At 42.6% G+C, this 18,076-nt stretch overlaps 2 protein-coding genes across 3 annotated transcripts in view; one reads left to right on the top strand and one right to left on the bottom strand.

Moving 5' to 3' along the window:
• QTRT2 (queuine tRNA-ribosyltransferase accessory subunit 2) overlaps positions 1-1,014 on the bottom strand; it is a 25,355-nt gene extending 24,341 nt beyond the window's left edge. The window contains exon 1 of one of the 2 annotated variants that reach the window (XM_045286194.1): positions 934-1,014. The gene's annotated coding sequence lies outside the window, so the exon portion shown is untranslated. The remainder of the gene's footprint in view (positions 1-933) is intronic. The other variant, XM_004706410.4, reaches the window with a different exon arrangement.
• A 321-nt stretch (positions 1,015-1,335) lies between these two features.
• The window catches only part of CCDC191 (coiled-coil domain containing 191), a 102,810-nt gene continuing 86,069 nt past the window's right edge, over positions 1,336-18,076 (top strand). The window contains exons 1-4 of the mRNA XM_004706488.2: positions 1,336-1,425; positions 4,069-4,107; positions 14,766-14,907; positions 17,241-17,372. Of these exons, the coding sequence (XP_004706545.1) occupies positions 1,336-1,425; positions 4,069-4,107; positions 14,766-14,907; positions 17,241-17,372 (403 nt within the window). The remainder of the gene's footprint in view (positions 1,426-4,068; positions 4,108-14,765; positions 14,908-17,240; positions 17,373-18,076) is intronic.

Here is an 18,076-nt window from a genome sequence, read left to right as displayed (position 1 = left end):
ATGTGCTTGACACAATGGATGTATGTATGGATTGTGATAAGAATTGTACAAGCCTCCAATAAAATGATTTTGAAAAAAAGATTTCTCTGCAATTTGCTTTTCTCCCACATATACACAATACATCACTTTTCCGAAGAAGAGACACAGAGCTAACTTGTCCTTTTAAAATAATTCATTGATCATATTGCATCATTTGGATGGAATACAATTTATTCAACCATCCCTCTTCTGCTGGAGATCAAACTGGAGCATGAATCCTAGGATCATCGAAGCAGTCAAGGTGCCAGGCTATCTCGATCACAGTTTCAGTCTGAAAATTAGTTTACATTTACTAGCCAGCGATCTTCACATACGGAGATGTTTAATGTTAGAATCGCCCAACCATGATAGTGGTATATTTTTCTGTCATCCGAATCATTTTCGGATAAGTAAACCAAGGGTGCAAGGATTATTAAATAAGTTGCTAAGGTCAAACTGACACAAGTACGTGGGTCCCAAACTCCCGCTCTAGCCTGACTCGTCAGACTGTGAACTGGAACGGACTCGAGATGACACCTCACAATAACTCCAAAAGGACTGTTCCCAGAAACATCAAGGCTTAGCCAATTAAGGGTGAATTTATCTTCGCTCCAAGAGCCATAAGCAAGGCCCTTGCGGGGGGATCTGTGTTCCACCCTCTGGAGTCTCCGAGTCAATCCAAAAACAACTTCCGGCTGAAAACATGACCCTCGAGCAGACGCTAAGCGAAAGGAAAAGCAACACACGAGTTGAAAGGATCTTCCCCAAGAATAAGCCAAGGTCCCCCAGGGCAACCCAGAAAGGGAAGGGCAGACGTGGATGCTGTCCACTGCAACGCAACCAGCAAGCCTCTGGGCGCGAGGCGACTCCTCCCATGCTTCGCAGCCCCCACACCAACGGGAAAGGGGCGCTTACCTGCAACCTGTCAATTTTGGGGGTGTTTCAAGCCCCTCCAACTCCAGGCAGTTCGTTACCACGTGTCAAGTTTACAGCATCTTCGACCCCTTTAAATCACCGCTTCCTCGACAAAGCCAATCGGGGGTCCCCGCGTCATGACTGGGCGCCAGTAAAAGCCAACGTAATATCAAAGGCGCGCAAAAGGCCTGGAGGCGGGGGAGACGGCCGCGGTTGCCAACGGTAACTCAGCGAACGCGTTGCGTCTGCGCAAAGCCTCCTGGGAATGGTAGTTTATTCGCTCCCGGCGACCGGTCTTCTTTGTGGAAGGGGAAACTACAACTCCCAGCACGACGTGGGAGCAGTCTTTGTCAAGGAACGGTTACTGGAGCTTCGGACAAAATCCGGTCCTGAATTTGGAAAATGCTGCTGACACCCCAAGGAAAGGCTGCCTCAAGGAAGAGGACGGAACTGAGTGGCTGGAAACGATTCACAAGAAAGCCGAGTCCCAAGGTGATCCCTATCGGGAGCTCTGCGGGGTCAAGCACCGGCCCGAGGCGCTGCCAATTCCCACCTACACTTCCTCTTTCTTTCCTCCCGGGTATCCTTACCTGGGCCGCCACTGCCCTTACAGTTCACGGCCAACATTGCCTGAGTGAAGGCATCTTAGGAACTTGGGGCTATGGGTACCATATAGCGTTGATGGGCAGCGCCGTGGACGATCTTGTTCCAACTAACGGTCCCGTCGTCTCCGTGCCTGTGCGGGATATGAACCCTGGTCCCCGCCCCGTGAAAGTGGCGAAGTACATTTCCTTTGATGATTCCCAAATCCAGAAGAACTGGTCCTCAGGCGGGTGAGGGACAGAGCAGTCTTCACATGAAGTCCTCTGCCTCCTGCCCCTCCCCTTTTTACAAAAAAGATCTAAATGAGCTCAGGAGGACTCGTGGGCATTGAATAGAAAAACAACTCATTTCATTCACAAGGGAATTTATAAATCCAAACAAATTGCATTCAACCAAACCCAAATTCCGGTTTTATTCATACGGGAATTTCAAAATCCAACCAAAATTACAAAGAGAGGTTCTCTTCGTGTTTCTCTTTGGGGTCTTTTCGCATCTGAGAACAAGAAAAGCTGATGATTCCATTTTAAACCTGAAGCATATGTAAGGGACAAGGGTAAAATCACAGTTACCTGGTGTGTGCTGTCCACAAGCTTCCTTTTTTCAACAGGCGCACACACAAATACTTTAAGTATAAATGTGAGTACCAAAATGGAGAGGCTGTTCAGCTTTCAGCTCAAGACGTTTCAACAGGTGTTTTCACCCTTTGAAGTTACACGTTCATCAGAAACGCTCTGTAGACATGTGTGTGGCCATTCTGAGGGCCTGGGGCAATTGGTCTATTCTGACATGCTATCTAAATAGTGTGCTGGGCATACTCCGTGTGATGAATAACTTGCCCTAGATACTGAAGCATGAAAACTGGTGTCCTAGAGAGACTTGCAAACCGAGTCTGCTCCTGTCACACATGATAAATTGGACCTCAAATAGGTGATCAGGGTAAACTTGATGAGAAGTCAAAACTTCGGGTAATTTCTTAGGTGTTTGAAATGAAGGAGATTTGCTATTGGTGCTCCGTGTTGCTGCCTAGAGTGTGAAAGGGTAAAAAAATACGGCTTCTTGAAGTTCAGTTGTATTTTAACAGGATGAACTTTTTTTTTCCACAGCGACAAACTTAGTAAGCAGCACAGCTGCATTAATTAGTATCTGGAAGAGTTTGGAAGGCCAAGTAGTATGCAAATAAAAGAAGGTATTATGCCTTTCCCATCTTTATGTATCAGCATGCTAGTTTGGATATTATTTATTTTAAAACCCACCTGAATTATTAGCAAAGCAAAAGACTTCTATTTGCTAAATGATTATTACAGGGAATTCTGCATGCATCTCACAGTTGCACAGTGACGAAAAGAAATGCCCTGGTAGTCTGATTTTCAATTTCAGATGAATATCTAGATGGAAGGATGTTGGGGTAGTGGTTACGCATTGGCTGCTAACCTCAAAGTCAGCAGATCGAAACCACTAGATACTCCTCAGGAGAAAGATGGGCCTTTCTACTCCCGTAAGAGTTACCATCTATGAAACTCATAGGAACAGTTGTATTCTGGCCTGTAGGGTCACGATCCGTCAGACTCGACTGATGGCAGTGAAGTTTGGTGTTTATTTTGTTGCTGTTTTCTGATATCTGGATGGAACTTTACTTGATCGCTACCTCATTTTCTCTTTTATACATTAAATGTAAAATTTAGCCCACACCTCTACCTACCTAGTTCTTATCCCTGTTCAAGATGAGAAAAGGAAACCTTGATCCAGCCTCCACTTGTAAAAAGGAGGTTAAGGAGAACTGAATAGGAGCCCTTGGGGCACAACTGTTGAGGGTCAAGCTGCTAACGAAAAGGTTGGTGACTTTAACCCACCCAGTGGCTCCTTGGGGGAAAAAAACCTGGCAATCTGTTTCCATAAAGATAAAACCAAGAAAACCCTCTGAGACTGCTCTACTCTGTCACATGGGGTACCTATGAGTCTACAGCTACTTAATGGCTCCTAATGATAAAAACAAGGAGAAAGACACCTGGCTCCAGCACTGGCTTCCTTGACTTGTAAACCAAAATAAAAAATAAAAAACACCCATACTGTTGATTCCAACTCAGGAACCCTCTAGGACAGGGTGGAGCTGCCCCAAGGTTATAAATTTTTACAGAAACAGATTGATATGCCTTTCCCCTGTGGAGTGCTGCTGGTTTCAAACCTCTGGCCTCTGGATAATTTGGTTAATCAGTGTTTGACTGGGTTTTCATGTAGCAGACCTAGTGTGTCCCTTCATTTTAATCTGGGGTAAGTTTAAAATACTGATGGGCTTACACCAGATCAAGTGAATCAGAATTGCTGAAGCTGTGTCGCAAGCAAGGGATGAACGCTTAATGATTCTTACATGGGTATTCTCTGTTCTTCTGTACCTAGACTTTCTGTTGAAATGCTGGGGACAAAGAATAAAGGACACTTTTTAATATACTTAAACCAGAAGATTAGATTGAAATGACAAAATCAATAGAGATATAGCTGTATATTAGTATTCTAATATTCTGTGTTTCTTTACAGCCTACCCTTAATCCTGACAATGTGGAACAGTGGGTGAAGGTAAGGACATTTCAAAACTAAAAAGATAAAGAATTGAGAATCAGACATCATCAGATGAAAAGGACGACTAATAAGTCTCTATTTTGCATATTCTATACTGTTTGTATTCCCACGTGACCTTATATGTTGCCTTCGTTTTTATACTTTTTAGTATCTCTTTTCACTATTTTGTTGCTTTTCATGAAACTGTGTGTGTACGAATGACAAGAAGTGTACGCATGCTGTTTAAAATGCCAGGAGGATACAATGAAGAAGGATTAGAGGAGCAGGGGAAGAGACAATTTGGGAGAGGATATGATGGCCTCCCTGAGATATAAGAGAGGCTGTGCTGTGGCTACATTGACCACAGAGACCATAGATAGAAGCTATGCAAGATTAGGCAAGATTAAAATAAGCCAATAAATTCACAACTACCTTCACTCAACAAAAACATCACAGTATTCCATGGTTTCTCAACATAGCCTCCATCTAGCTCTCTCAGCTTCTGAAAGTGAGGTTCCCATCTCAGTCCCTTCACGGAAGAATTTTGCATCCTTCAATTGACACCAAGTCAACACAGCAGTGTAGGCATCCTTGAAAGATGCAAATCATTTTCCTTGAATTTTGGAAACAAAAAAGAAGTCTGGAGGGGCAGCGTTGGCACCATAAGGTGGAAGGGGTAAGGTTTCCCAAGGAAATTCTCAGAGGACAGCTACCCTCAAGGAATGAGGGGTTGCATTGTCCTGACGGAAAACATTCACTGGTGCAACCTTCCTGTCTTTTCTTCACCATTGAACTTTTCCATTTTCTTAAAACTTCACCCTCTGAGTCCCTGCCATCTTTCTGTGTCCTCTTCGCCATGAATTTAACTTGCCCAGCACATCGCCTGAGAAGCCACTGATATGATTAGACTTTGCTCTTCGGATCATATCAACCGATCTAGACTCACCCCATTACACTTCATTCTATAAAATCCTCTTCATTACCTTGGATCTTGCTGAAAAGATTGATGGAAAGATAGATTCTTTGACCCAGCTGATCTTAGTGTTATGCTTTTGGTGCTGTAGAGCTAAAAGCTTTGCTAAGGGCAGGATGCTCAGTTAAAATGGAAAATGTCAAGCCACGTAAGATCCCTGTTTCTGGAGCTGTCGCACCACTGGTAGTTCTATGTTCTTCTCCCTCCAGTTTCTGGATGTCAGTCACCGTTTCTTCATTCATCAGGGTTGTTCTTTCCGTCTTTCAAGTGCTTGATCCATCTAATGTCTGTTGATTTATGTTTGTTGGCCAATATTTCCATGCATTTGTTACAAGGCTTCAATGATTTTGGAAGATGTCCACTTGAGTTTTGTTTAAAATTTGATATTAGCTCTCACCCCCCAAATCATGTTTTCCATGGTACAAAAAAGCATCCATCCCATTTTTTCTGAAGCACCCTAAGAGATGCAGACAGTGCGAGAACTTACATGCAACCATCCAGTAATGACAGAGACATGTTTGAAAGTATTTTGTTTAGAATAAACCTGTGCATATATGAACTGGAACCCTAGTAGCAATATATTTTGACTTATCTTTGTAAGTAAAAATGTTCTAATGACTAGATTCATCAAAAAATAGAGTGGGTGTTCTCTTAACTAGAAGAGTTTTCTAATACTAGAGATATTCAAGTGGCGTCTAAGTAACCACTTAATGTTGGGGTTCTGAGTGTTCTGAGTGTTCAGATAGGGTGAAATTGGGGTAGGTAACTTCTGGGATCTCCAGGCCTGAATTGTAGAGTTTTGAGTCCTTGTGTCATGTAAGTCAAATGGACTGTTAAACACTTCAAGTGCACGTCTCTGGGTGTCAATGTGGCTATTTGCCATGCTTACAATTTTATGTGCCACATATTGCAAAACCATGCAGCATTTTCCTGGGAAAAATATCCTTCCGTCTGGTACTAGTTTGAAGAATGATTATCTAAATTATCAGGCATCATGAACACCAAGCAAGGTTGGACTGAAGTCAGATGTAACATAATTAGTAGCAATTTATTTTCAGCCATGTTTATGTATCAAGTGATTACCAGATACAAGAAGACAGGAGATTTTAACTCTAGATCTTCCCAAGGATAATTCCGCTGAGGCAGAGGTCAGACATGCCTTTATCCTTCTTTATCCTATTCTCACTCCAACCGTCCTCACACCGCACTTAGCTTCTCTGCTGAGTTCAAGAATTCTTGCAGTGGTCACCCAGAACTCATAGGCAATACTCACAATTATGGGGCTTCACCAGGAATTTACCAGGTTACCACAAGGCAGGATCAGAGAGCATTACCAGAATACAGTCCTTTTGTTTGCAGGGGCACCTCTTCATAGTCATGCAAGCAGACATGCCGCTCTTTGGTCCTCATCCTCTCAGCCTTTGCCCTGCTTGGGCCTGTGCTAAAAAGGTCCTCTAGTGCTACAAGTAGGGGTTACCCCTGGTAGTGTAGTGGTTATGCATCTGGTTGTGATCTTGAAGCTCAGCAGTTCAAAACCACCAGGCGCTGCTCTAGAGAAAGATGGTGCCTTTGAGCTGGTTCTGATTTTCTAGTCCTATAGAGCATTACAGTCTAGGAAATTCACAGGGGCAGTTCTACCCCGGCCTCTAAGGGTCACTATGAGTCAGCATTGACTCCATGGCAGTGCGTCTGTTTCGGGGCGGTTTTTGAGCACTGTAAATGCCCAAAGGACTCCCCACTCTTCAAGCCATCCTCCTACTCAGATGCGTTCAGCTTTCGTTCTTCCATGGACCAGGAAACCCATCACTCAGGGTCTCAGTAACTACAGACTGCTGCCTCTGTGGCCTCTGCCTCTTCAGGCAGGGCACTTCACAAGCGTGCTGCTGGTGACTCTTCTTTCTTGTTAGTCCCAGGATTCCTCTTCCCGCTTCTGAGATAGCTCACTCATACCCATCAGAAGGGCAAAACTGACCAATCCCCAAATTAGAATCCCTCACACCTTATGTATATGCTCCCACCCATTCACTCGTGGGAGTTACAAAGACTGTGGAACAAACTATCCTCAGCAATTTCACTTCACTACAACTTTGGGTTTTTCCTTCTTTCCCATCGTTCATGACCTTTGGCTTTCTTTGTGGATGATGCTTTCGATGTCATCCCACAGCTCAGCTCATTTTCCATCAATAGTGTTCACAGCGCCAAATCTACTTTGGTAATGGTCTATAAATTCAGGTGGGACACTACTCAAGGTCATGTTTTGGCTCTCGTGGACTTTAATATTCTTCACCAGTAATAGTAATAGTAGTGGTAGTTGTTCTGACTCATAGCATCCCTGTGCGTAACAGAATGAAACACCACTTGGTCCTGCCCCATCCTCACCATTGTTATGTTTGAGCCCACTGTTGCAGCCACTGTGTCGGGCCATCTCACTGAGGGCCTTCTCCTTTTGGATGCCCCTCCATTGTAGCACCCTGATGTCCTTCTTCGAAGACTGGTATCTCTGGGTAAAATGTCCAAAGTATGAGACAGTGTCATCATTTTTGCCTTTAAGGAGGTTCTTCCTTAAAGATCTGTTTATTCTTTTGGCAGTCCATTGTACTTTCAATATTCTTCCCAACACCATAGTTCAAATGCATCTATTTTTCTTTGGTCTTCCTTATTCAATATCCAACTTTCATATGCATATGAGGCAATTGAAAAGACCATGGATTGGGTCAGACATACTTAGTCCTCAAAGTAATATCCTTGCTTTTCAACACTTTATCTTTTTTCAAAAGTTTTATGAGTATATAATTCATATGGCATACAAACCAATAGATAAGTCATCACCACAATCAGTTTTAGGACATTTTCTTCATTCTTGTACTAATTGTTATTAGTTCCCATTTCCCTCCAATCTTCCCTACCATATCCCCAGGGAACTATTTAACCACTAGTGTCTCCATAGATTTACCTGTCTTCGAGTTCATATACAGAAAAACATTTAATGAAAAAATAAAAACAAGCAATAACAAAGTAAAACAGATAAAAGCATCAATCAAAAAAAAAGCCACCAAATGTTAAAAACTAGAACATATTGAAACTGATTATTGGAGAGATCAAATGATAGGGTACTTCCTAACTGCATCTGCAACAATCCTCTTTCCAATGCATTTTGCATGAGAGCAAGGCTGTTCATAGTCCTGGTCTATGGTTAGGCAGAATTAAAGAGGTCTTGTGCAGCAGATTGACCTAATGCATTTCATCACTTGATCTCTTGACTGCTACTTCCATGAGCATTGATTGAGAATCCAGGTAAAGTGAAATGCTCGACAACTTCAACCTTTTCTCCATTTATGATGATGTGACCTGTTGATCCAGTTGTGAGAAATTTGATTTTCTATACATTGAGTTGTAATCCATACTGAATGGTCTTCAAGAGCAATTATATCAAGTCCTCGTCCCTTTCAGTAAGCAAAGATGTGTCACCTGTATATCGAAGGTTGTTAATAAGCCTTCCTCCAATCCTGATACTATGTTCTTCTTTGTTTAATCCAGCTTCTCTGATTGTTTATTCAGCATACAGATTGAATAAGTATGATGGGAAGATACATCATACTGAAGTATAATTTCATTTAAAAAAAAATCATTTTATTGGTGGCTCGTACAACTCAACACAATCCATATATCCATTGTGTCAAGCACATTTGTACATTTGTTGCCCTCATCACTCTCAAAACATTCACTTTCTGCTTGAGTCCTTGGTATCAGCTCCTGATTTTTCCCTCCCTCCCCACTCCCCTTCCCTCATGAACCCTTGATAATTTATAAATTATTATTATTTTGTCATATCTTATACTGTCTGACGTCTCCCTTCACCCATTTTTCTGTTTTCCATCCCCCAGGGAGGGGGTTATATGTAGATCCTTGTAATTGGTTCCCCCTTTCCACCCCACCCTCCCTCAACCCTCTAGGTATCACCACTCTCACCACTGGTCCTGAAGGGGTCATCTGTCCTAGATTCCCTGTGTTTCCAGTTCCTATCTGTACCAGTGTACACCCTCTGGTCTAGCCAGATTTGTAAGGTAGAATTGGGATCATGATGGTGGGGGGGCAGGGAGGAAGCATTTAAGAACTAGAGGAAAGTTGTATGCTTCATCATTGCTACACTGCACCCTGACTGGCTCATCTCCTCCCTGTGACCCTTCTGTAAGGGTTGTCCAATTGCCTACAGATGGGCTTTGGCTCCCCAATCGGCACACCCCCTCATTCACAATGATGTGATTTTTTGTTCTTTGATGCCTGATAACTGATCCTATCGACAACTCGTGATCACACACGCTGGTGTGCTTCTTCCATGTGGGCTTTGTTGCTTCTGAGCTAGATGGCGGCTTGTTTACCTTCAAGCCTTTAAGACTCCAGACACTATATCTTTTGATAGCGGGGCACCATCAGCTTTCTTCACCAAATTTGTTTATACACACATTTGTCTTCAGCAATCGTGTCAGGAAGGTGAGCATCATGGAATGTCAGTTTAATGGAACGGAGTGTTCTTGCATTGAGGGAGTACTTGAGTAGAGGCTCAATGAACATCTGCTACCTTAATCCTGAACCTATTAATATATGTACATAGATCTATTTCCCCATCACCATATATAAATATATTTGCATATGAACATGCCTGTATATAGACCTCTATAAATGCCCTTTGCCTCCAAGGGCATTTCCTTTCACTTTCCTCTATTTCCTTTAACTTTGCTCTTGTCCTACTATCATGCTCAGCCTTCATTTGGGTTTCAGTAATTCCTCTTGGTTACATTGCACTTGATCAAGTCCTACCATTTAGGCCTCTTACACCCTCCTTGCCACAGATTTTGGATCACTTGTTGGTCTCTTATCCCTAGGTTGGTTAGCAAAGCAACAAAGGAAAACAAAACAAAGCAGAGCAAAACAAAGCGACAAAAGAAAACAAAACAACAATAAAATGATTAAAAAAAGAGAAGTCTGAATATAGTTCAAGGTCTGTTTGTTGACCTTAAGGGGTGTTTTCTGGAGTGCTGTTAACAAACCCAGGGACAAGGGAACAAGTGATCCAAATCGGTGATGAGGAGGGTATTAGTGTTCTCTTGTTTGGGGAATATATGTTTAAAATTCTTAGTGGTTCTTTTTCTACCATTCTTTTGCGCATCCTATAGTGTCCCACTTTATCTCTTTTTATGGTTTGCACTTTGAGGTCCATTTTATCGGAGATTAGGATTGCAACCCCTGCTTTTTTTGAATTGCTGTTTGCTTGGTATGCCTTTCTCCAGCCTTTGATTCTCAGCCTATTTTTGTCTGTAGCCTTGAGATGTGTCTTCTGTAGGTAGATTGATGGGTTGTGTTTTCTTAGCCATCTGCTAGCCTCAATCTTTTAATGCCTGAGTTAAGTCCATTGATGTTCAGGGTTATCGCCATCTGTGGAGTCTATGATGTCATACCTTTTGTGTTGGGAGTTTTTCTACCACCCTTCTTTTTTTAAAAAATCATTTTATTGGGGCTCATACAATTTATCACAGTCCATACATACATCAATTGTGTGAAGCACACCTATCCCTTTCTTATCAGTGTGTTGTGCAAGTGTGTGCAGTTCATTCTTGACTTCTTTCCACTCTTAAGCCAATGCTATCTTGGGGGCTGTTTTCTCTTTGTTGCCCTCTGTGTGTGGTTGTTCTATGTGGTATCTCTTATTTATGCTTGGTGAGTGCTGGTCTTCTGGGGCTGGGTTTCTTCTAACATATTCTTTGAGTTTTTCCTTGTCTGGGAAGACTCTTACCTATCCATCTATCTTGATAGATAATTTGGCTGGGTAGAGTATTCTTGGGTTTGTGTTGTTTTCCTTCAATTTTTGGAATATGTTACTCCACTCTCTCCTCTTCTTCATAGTGTCTACTGATATATCTGAGCATATTCTTATTTGGGAACCTTTATATGTGATTGCTTGTTTTTCCCTACCTGCTCTCATGATTTTCTCCTTTTCCTCAAAGTTGGATTGTTTAACTATTATTTGCCTTGGTGACTTCTTCTTGGGATTCAGTCTAGCTGGTGTTCTTTCAGCCTCCTGAATGGTTGCCTGGTTTTCAATCCTTAAGCTGGGGACATTTTCCTCCAGGAATTCGCTCACTATTGTTGCAGGTGGCTTCTTTGTTGTGTCTTCCTCCGGTAATCCAATAATTCTAATGTTGTTCCTATTCATAGCATCAGACATAGCTCTTGGGTTTTCTTCAGCTTCTCTGATGATCTTATTAGATTTTTGTTCACGTTTGTTAAAGTCTGCTTGGCTGTCCTCCAAGTCACTGATGCGGTTCTCTGCGTCTTCCAGTTGATTCTTGAGGTCCGTGCGTCTACTATTGGTTTTTTGTTATCTCCTCCCTAAGCTCTTTTTTTCTCTTTGGTGTATGGACTTTATCTCCTCTATCATTTCATCCTTTTCTTTATTGTTTCCTTCATATCCTATATGACTCCAAGCAGCATTCTAAAATTTATCTCTGTGGCAGATCAATGTCTGCTTCTTCTATGCATGTCATTAGGTTCAGGACATCTTCTGCCATTGCCTTTTGTTTCTCCTGTTCTTTCAATGAGATCGTTGGGGCTGATTGCTGTTGTGTTGCATTGTTTTAGAGAATACAGGTGCCATTTTCCAGGGAGTCAAAGAGCACTGGCTCTTTCTGGGCAACTCGTAGGAATACATCTTTGAACTGCCTACAGCTAATTTCACTATGGAATTGGCCTACCACTTTATCCTCCTGTGGCTTCACTCTTTCCCTAGTCTACCAGTACTCTGTTATTTGGAGGGAAAGTTGGATGGTCCTCTTCGGGATCACAGGTTGGGTTGTTGTGGACCCACAAGTATGGTAGTATAGTGGGTGATCTCACAGGAAGCCATAATAGTGTGGCCCACAGTGGCTTGGGGCATTTCAGAGGGCATGTGAGGTGCCCGCTGCAACGGGAGTGCCACAGAAGGCTGGTGGGTTGCCCACTTTGGTGTAGAGCACCTCAAATTTGGGGTGGAATTTCCCTGGTCAAGTAGATTGCTGTGGAGTTTGGGCAGAAGTTCCCACAGCAGCTTGGAACATTGGTGAGTGTTGGCCAGCCTGCCTTAGGCCAAGCTGCCTTGGTGAGGCACTCTGGCAGGTGGGAGGAAGTTCCCTCAGTCACACGGGACCACAGAGGACAGATAGGAGCTCCCCCAGCCACACAGGCAGGATTTCCCCCAAAGAAAGTGGGCAGGATTTTTCAGCCAACTGTCAAGCATTGCAGAGTGTGGGTGGGCGGGATTTCCTTGGAAGAAGTTGGGCAGGATACCCTGGCAGAGGGTGGGTGGGCTTTCCCCAGCAGAGGGTGGAGCACTCCCAGCTGGGTGGAGGGCCAGTGAAAATGCCTTAGGCTAAGGGGAGTGGTCTGGAGGTAGGCAGTGGCATGAGAGAAAAGGGAAGAGAGAGAGAAAAAAACTAAGCCCACTGAGACTGTGGGGGGATAGAGAGAAGTGAGGGAAACAAAAGTGACAATATAAATGAGCCCCGATCCCTGACAGTGGGGCTAGAGGGGTTTAATCCCTGCCCGAGGCAGTGGCAAGCTGTGGCTGTGTTGAGATAAAGACCCTGCACTGGCCCCAAATGATCCAGGCTCCAGTCAAGACAGTGGTGGAGCTAAGGTCAAACCATAACTGGCCTCCACTGTGTTAAGCCAAAAGCCCCCAGCCCCTCAAACCCTAGTGGATCTGTGCCTACTTATCTTTATGATGGTCCTCCTGTGACCCAGCAGTGTGGAATTTCCCTCTTACCAGTAACTCTCCTGTGCTGATTTCTGAGGAGTCCCTCTGTTATGTGTTACTCAGTTGCCATCTTCCCGGAAGTCTTTCCAGTTTTTAAAATATGCAGTATTCCCTTGTTCTGTTCCCACAACTACTTCTTGGTCCATGAACAGGTTTTGCATGACCACAATGAAATGTTTTCGAATTCCCATTCTTTACAAGGTTATTCATAGTTTCTTATGATCCACATTGTCCAATGCCTTTGCACAGTGAATGAAACACAAGTAAACATCTTTCTGGTATTCTCTACTTTCAGTCAAGATCCATCTGACATCAGCAATGATTTCAGATGCTCCATGTCCTCTTGTGAGTCTTCTGAATCCAGCCTGAACCTCTCTCTGGCAGCACCCTGTCAATGTACTGCTGCACCCATTGTTGGATGATCTTTAGCTAATTTTATTTGCATGGGATATCGATGATACTGTTCAATAATTGACATATTTTGTTGGGTCAACTTTCTTTGGAATGGGTATGTGTATGGATGTCTTCCAGTCAATTGGCCAAGTATTAGTTGTCTTCCAAATTTTCTAGTATAGGTTTCTAGTGTTTTTCATCGCTCATTGAAACTTTTCGGTTGGTATTCTATCAATTCCTGGAGCCTGGTTTTTAGCTAATGCTTTCAGTGCAGCTTGGAGTTCTTCCTTCAGTACTATTGGCTATTGCTCCTATGCAATGGTTCCTTGTGACTCTGTGGGTTGTTTCTATCTTATTTTGATGCTTCCTTCATCATTCAATATTTTTCCCATAGAATCTTTCACTATTGCCACTTGGGGATTGAATTTTTTCTTTAAGATATGCTGAGTTTAAGATATGCGGAATGTGTTCTTTCTTTTTGGTTTTTGAACTCTAGGTGTTTGCACATTTCATTATAATAGTTTACTTTGTCCTCTCAAGCTGCCCTTTGAAATTTTCTGGTTCAAAATGTTCTGTTCTGCTCTTTGACGTCACCATTTCCTCCATGTGTCTTAGCCACTCTGCAGTTTCAGAGTCTCTCCTGACATCCACTTTGAACTTTCCTCTGCTGTAAGAGCAGAGACAATGACGGAGGGAAGTGGATAGGGGCTGATAGGAGAGAACGGGTTGTCAATGTTTGTCCTGAGCAGTGAGTAATTCTGTGTGACCTGGTTCAGGGTGACCTTATATATAGGTTGCTGTTGCTGAAGTACAGTGGAGGGGAAGGCTAATAGAATGCCTTTTGGCTTACTCTCATATATGATGAGAGATTTCTTTCATGGTAATAGTTTGAGGAAATGTTACTCCGCCTCTGCTTTATGTTCATGTGAATGTCATGATACAGAAACTAAGAAAAAACTTTCCTTTATTTAAAACAAAATATCGAGATCCCATGATCAATGCTGCAAACAGTTATCTAAAGCTTAAATAACACTCCATGCAGATATAAATACTTGTAAGTGCCTTTTAAAGGATAGTAGACTAGTGTAATTTATTTCATGCTGTTTATCAAAACCCCTTTCTGTCAAGTTAATCCCAACTCCCGGCAAAGAGGACGGAGTAGAACAGCCCCCAGGGGTGGGCTGCCTCTCCTCTGTCAGGCGCAGTCATCGGGTCTTTCTTTCTCCATGGAGCTGGTGGCGGGTTCAATCAGCTGAGCTTTTGCTTAGCTGCTGAGCACTTAACCACTGTGTCCCCTTTATTGTATGTCACTGTACTGTGTGTCAAAAAGGGCTGACAATTTTTTGAGGGGAGGAATACATTTAAATCTTAGGGTTCCTTCAAAAACAGAAAAAATGAAATATCATAGTGGTTGATATAAAGGTTGTTGAACAGGAGAGAAATTGTCTAGCTAAACAAAGAGTGTATCATGTTAATGGTGCTTTGTGTTTTGTTGCTGTTGTTGTTTTTCCGATATTGAAGAGAGTGGAGAGAGCCTCAGAATTGGCAGTTTCGAAACCATTTTCTGCTGGAAATTCAGTTTTACCCAGAAGACTTTGGGGTCAAGTCATCAATTTGGAAGCATCAGCACAAATAGAGGATTATGAGGAAGCCTATGAAGAAGGTAAGAGAAAAAAATTTTAATGCTGCAATGTAACAATTCTTTGGAGCACAATTTATTAAAGCATAATCCACAACATAGAGAGGAATTCAAAAGTTCATGGGAAAAGTTCATTGTCTTTTCATTTTGCTTTCTATGACAAAAGTTTTCCTTTTTCTCTTTAATTTTGGTCTCTTTCTATTGCCCTGAAACTAATTTACTCTGAAGTTAACTCCAGTATTGCAAGTACAGGTATATTTAAAGCCCATTTTGTCTCATGAAACAGAACCACACCCAGAGACAATTTGACATAGTAAAATGAACCGATAAGTGTTACATGTCCTTGTCACTGATGTTAGCGTGCTAGTATGATACAGATAATAAGACCATTAGTTTCAACAACCTGATTCATTTCCCCCCCAAATTTTTACATCATGCATCCCTATCCAGAAACCCCATTCCCTGAGAGCTACTTGAGAATTGTGATAATCACAAAGGTCATCTGAAGTAGACATAGTGTCTTCTTTGAAACCCCATGCCCCGCACATTAAGAGTAGTTTGTGATAATGCAAATAATGCTAAAGCAGAAATGTTTTCCATACCAATAGATTTCCAGGTGATTATCTGACTCACTAAGAAAGAACTCCCACTACAATTTGGCTTTCAGGATTTCACACACTAATTTTCTCTGGCCTCAGTGGACACTCCTTTTTTACTTGGCTTTGCTGATTCCCCCTTAATCTATTCTTAAAATCTACCAGAATTCATCAAGACTTAGTCTACTCTATCAGCCGCCTTCTGTTGGTGGTCTCTTCTACTTTAAATATTGTCTGTATGTCAACAACTCCTACACTCATTTTATGTAGCTTTTACTTCTTCCCTGAAACCAAATTGAACTGCCAATACCTATCTCACAGTACAATTTACTTAAGACTTAGCATGTCTATTACTGAACTTCTCATCTTCTTCCTAAAGCCCTCTGCTTCCTAGCCTTCTCCACCTCAGTAAATGACAATGCCACCCTTACAGTTGTTTAAAGAAAAATCTGGTAGATTTGTTGCACATCCCATATCCAATCCATCAGCAGATCATGTTGTTTCCACCTGAAACGTAACCTATAATATAACAAACTCATAACACCTCTATCCCAGGCACCGGTCACCACCAACTCACTCCTAGCCTTTGTCTTCCAATTAGTGCCCCCTGTTTTAGGGTCTGACCTCCTATGGTTTATTTCAACATATGAGCCCAAGTGATATTAAAATATAAGGCACTTCTTCACTTCAGTCCATCTTGTGGCTTCCCATTGTACTCAGAGTAAAAGGCAAACTATTTAGAATGACCGTGAAACCCCCAAACCAGCGCTTTTCAACCTCATTACTATTGGCATGTTGAGCCAGATCATTATGTGTTGTGAGAACGTTGGGTGAGGTTAAGTAGTATCCCTGTTCGCTACCCAGTAGATGCCATTACCATTCCACACCCCAGTTTTGACCACCATCAAAAATGCATGCAGACATTAACAAGCATCCCCTGGGGGCCAGAATTGTACCTGGTTGAGAACCACTGCTTTATAAACAACCTGCTTAACCCTCGTTACTTCCTCCCTCTCATCTACTACTACTCTCCCTCTCTCGCCCTCTTCTTCAGCCACACTGGTCTCCTCACGATTTCTCTAGCACTTAAGACACAGTGCTTCCGTGGGGCCTGCACTTGCTTTCCCTCTGAATGAAGTGATAGGCCCTCACATACCCAGCTGGCTCACACTCTCATTTCCTTCCCTTCTTTGCACAAACAGCTTCCTTTCAATGGGCTTGTCTTTGACCAAGAGCCCTGGTGGCATAATGGTCTATGGATTGCGCTGCTAACTGCATGGTTGGCAGTTCAGACCCACTAGTTCTCCTCAAGAGCAAGAAGCGCTTTTCTACTCCTATGAAGAGTTCCAGCTGCAGAGAGCCACAGGGGCATTTCCACTCTATATTAGGGCATGGAACCCACTAGATGGCAGTGAATTGTTGTGTGGTTTGGTTTTTCTTCTTCTTTGGCTGCCCCATTGAAAATTGCAACACCCACCATCTATTTCTTGTACCCCATGCCTCCTTTCCTTGCTTTATGTTTCTCTGACTTAATCATGTATTGACTCTCCCCCCCAGTATCTCTTCATGGTGACAAAGATGCTTGTATATTTGTTTCTTCTATTTTGTACTTGGCTATGTGTCTGCTCAGCATCTAGAAAATTAATGGACACAAGACAGGTTCTCAGCTAACATGTAATGAAAGAATGAAAACAGTGAATGAAGAAAGTCTCCGAAGCAATTCAAGTATTAAAAAGATTTTTGTTGTTGTTTGATTGATAGCTCAGGAACTGGTCAGTGATTGGCTGGACACCAAACTTAAGCAAGAACTAGCATGTGATGCTGCAGACATGGTGTCAAGGGTGACTCCCATGCAGGAAGCCGTGGGCCTTTTGAAATATGACAAGTTTGATGGTAAGAACTTACCGTAACTAGTTATTCTAAACTTTTAACATCTAAAGAACATCCTTAAGGAGTATTGAACTCTTTTGAAGAGTAAATTTTTCACTTTTCTCTGCCTTGCTTATTGGCTTTAATTTTCTTGACTGAATGTAAATGACTTATATCTTTAGTAAATTGATGATGCTTTTTAAATGAAAATGTTCTAAAATTTTAAAAATGTCCTGATGCTTTTAAGAGCAGTCAAGTCTCTTTAAGAAAGCATATCAATGGGAATGAGGGTATGGGCAGAGTGGAGACCCAAAGCCCATCAGTAGTCAATTGGACACCCATGTCAGAACGGCCTCAAGGAAGAGAAGAGCCAGTCAGGGTGCAGTATAGCACCGATGAAACACACAACCTTCCTCTAGTTCTTTAATGCTTCCTCCCTGTCTCTCCCCAACCCCGCCCCTACCATGACCCCAATTCTATCTTACAACTCTAGCTAGATCAGAGGATGTACACGGGTACAGGTAAGAGCTTGCAACACAGGGAATCCAGAACAGATAAACTCCTCAGGACCAATAAGGGGAGCAGCGATACTAGAAGGGTAAGGGGGTGGGGGGAGTAAGGGGGAGCCGACCACAATTATCTATGTATGGCCCCCATCCCAGGGGGACAGACAGCAGAAAAGTGGGTGAAATGAGACAGCAATCAGTGTAAGACATGAAAAAAAATTA

Source organism: Echinops telfairi, unplaced genomic scaffold, assembly GCF_000313985.2.
Source record: "Echinops telfairi isolate 266 unplaced genomic scaffold, ASM31398v2 ScPeMD7_6;HRSCAF=24_0, whole genome shotgun sequence".
In the NCBI taxonomy this organism is placed as follows: domain Eukaryota; kingdom Metazoa; phylum Chordata; class Mammalia; order Afrosoricida; family Tenrecidae; genus Echinops; species Echinops telfairi.
The sequence above is the reverse complement of the archived record's forward strand: the minus strand, read 5'-3'. Positions and strand labels throughout refer to the sequence as shown.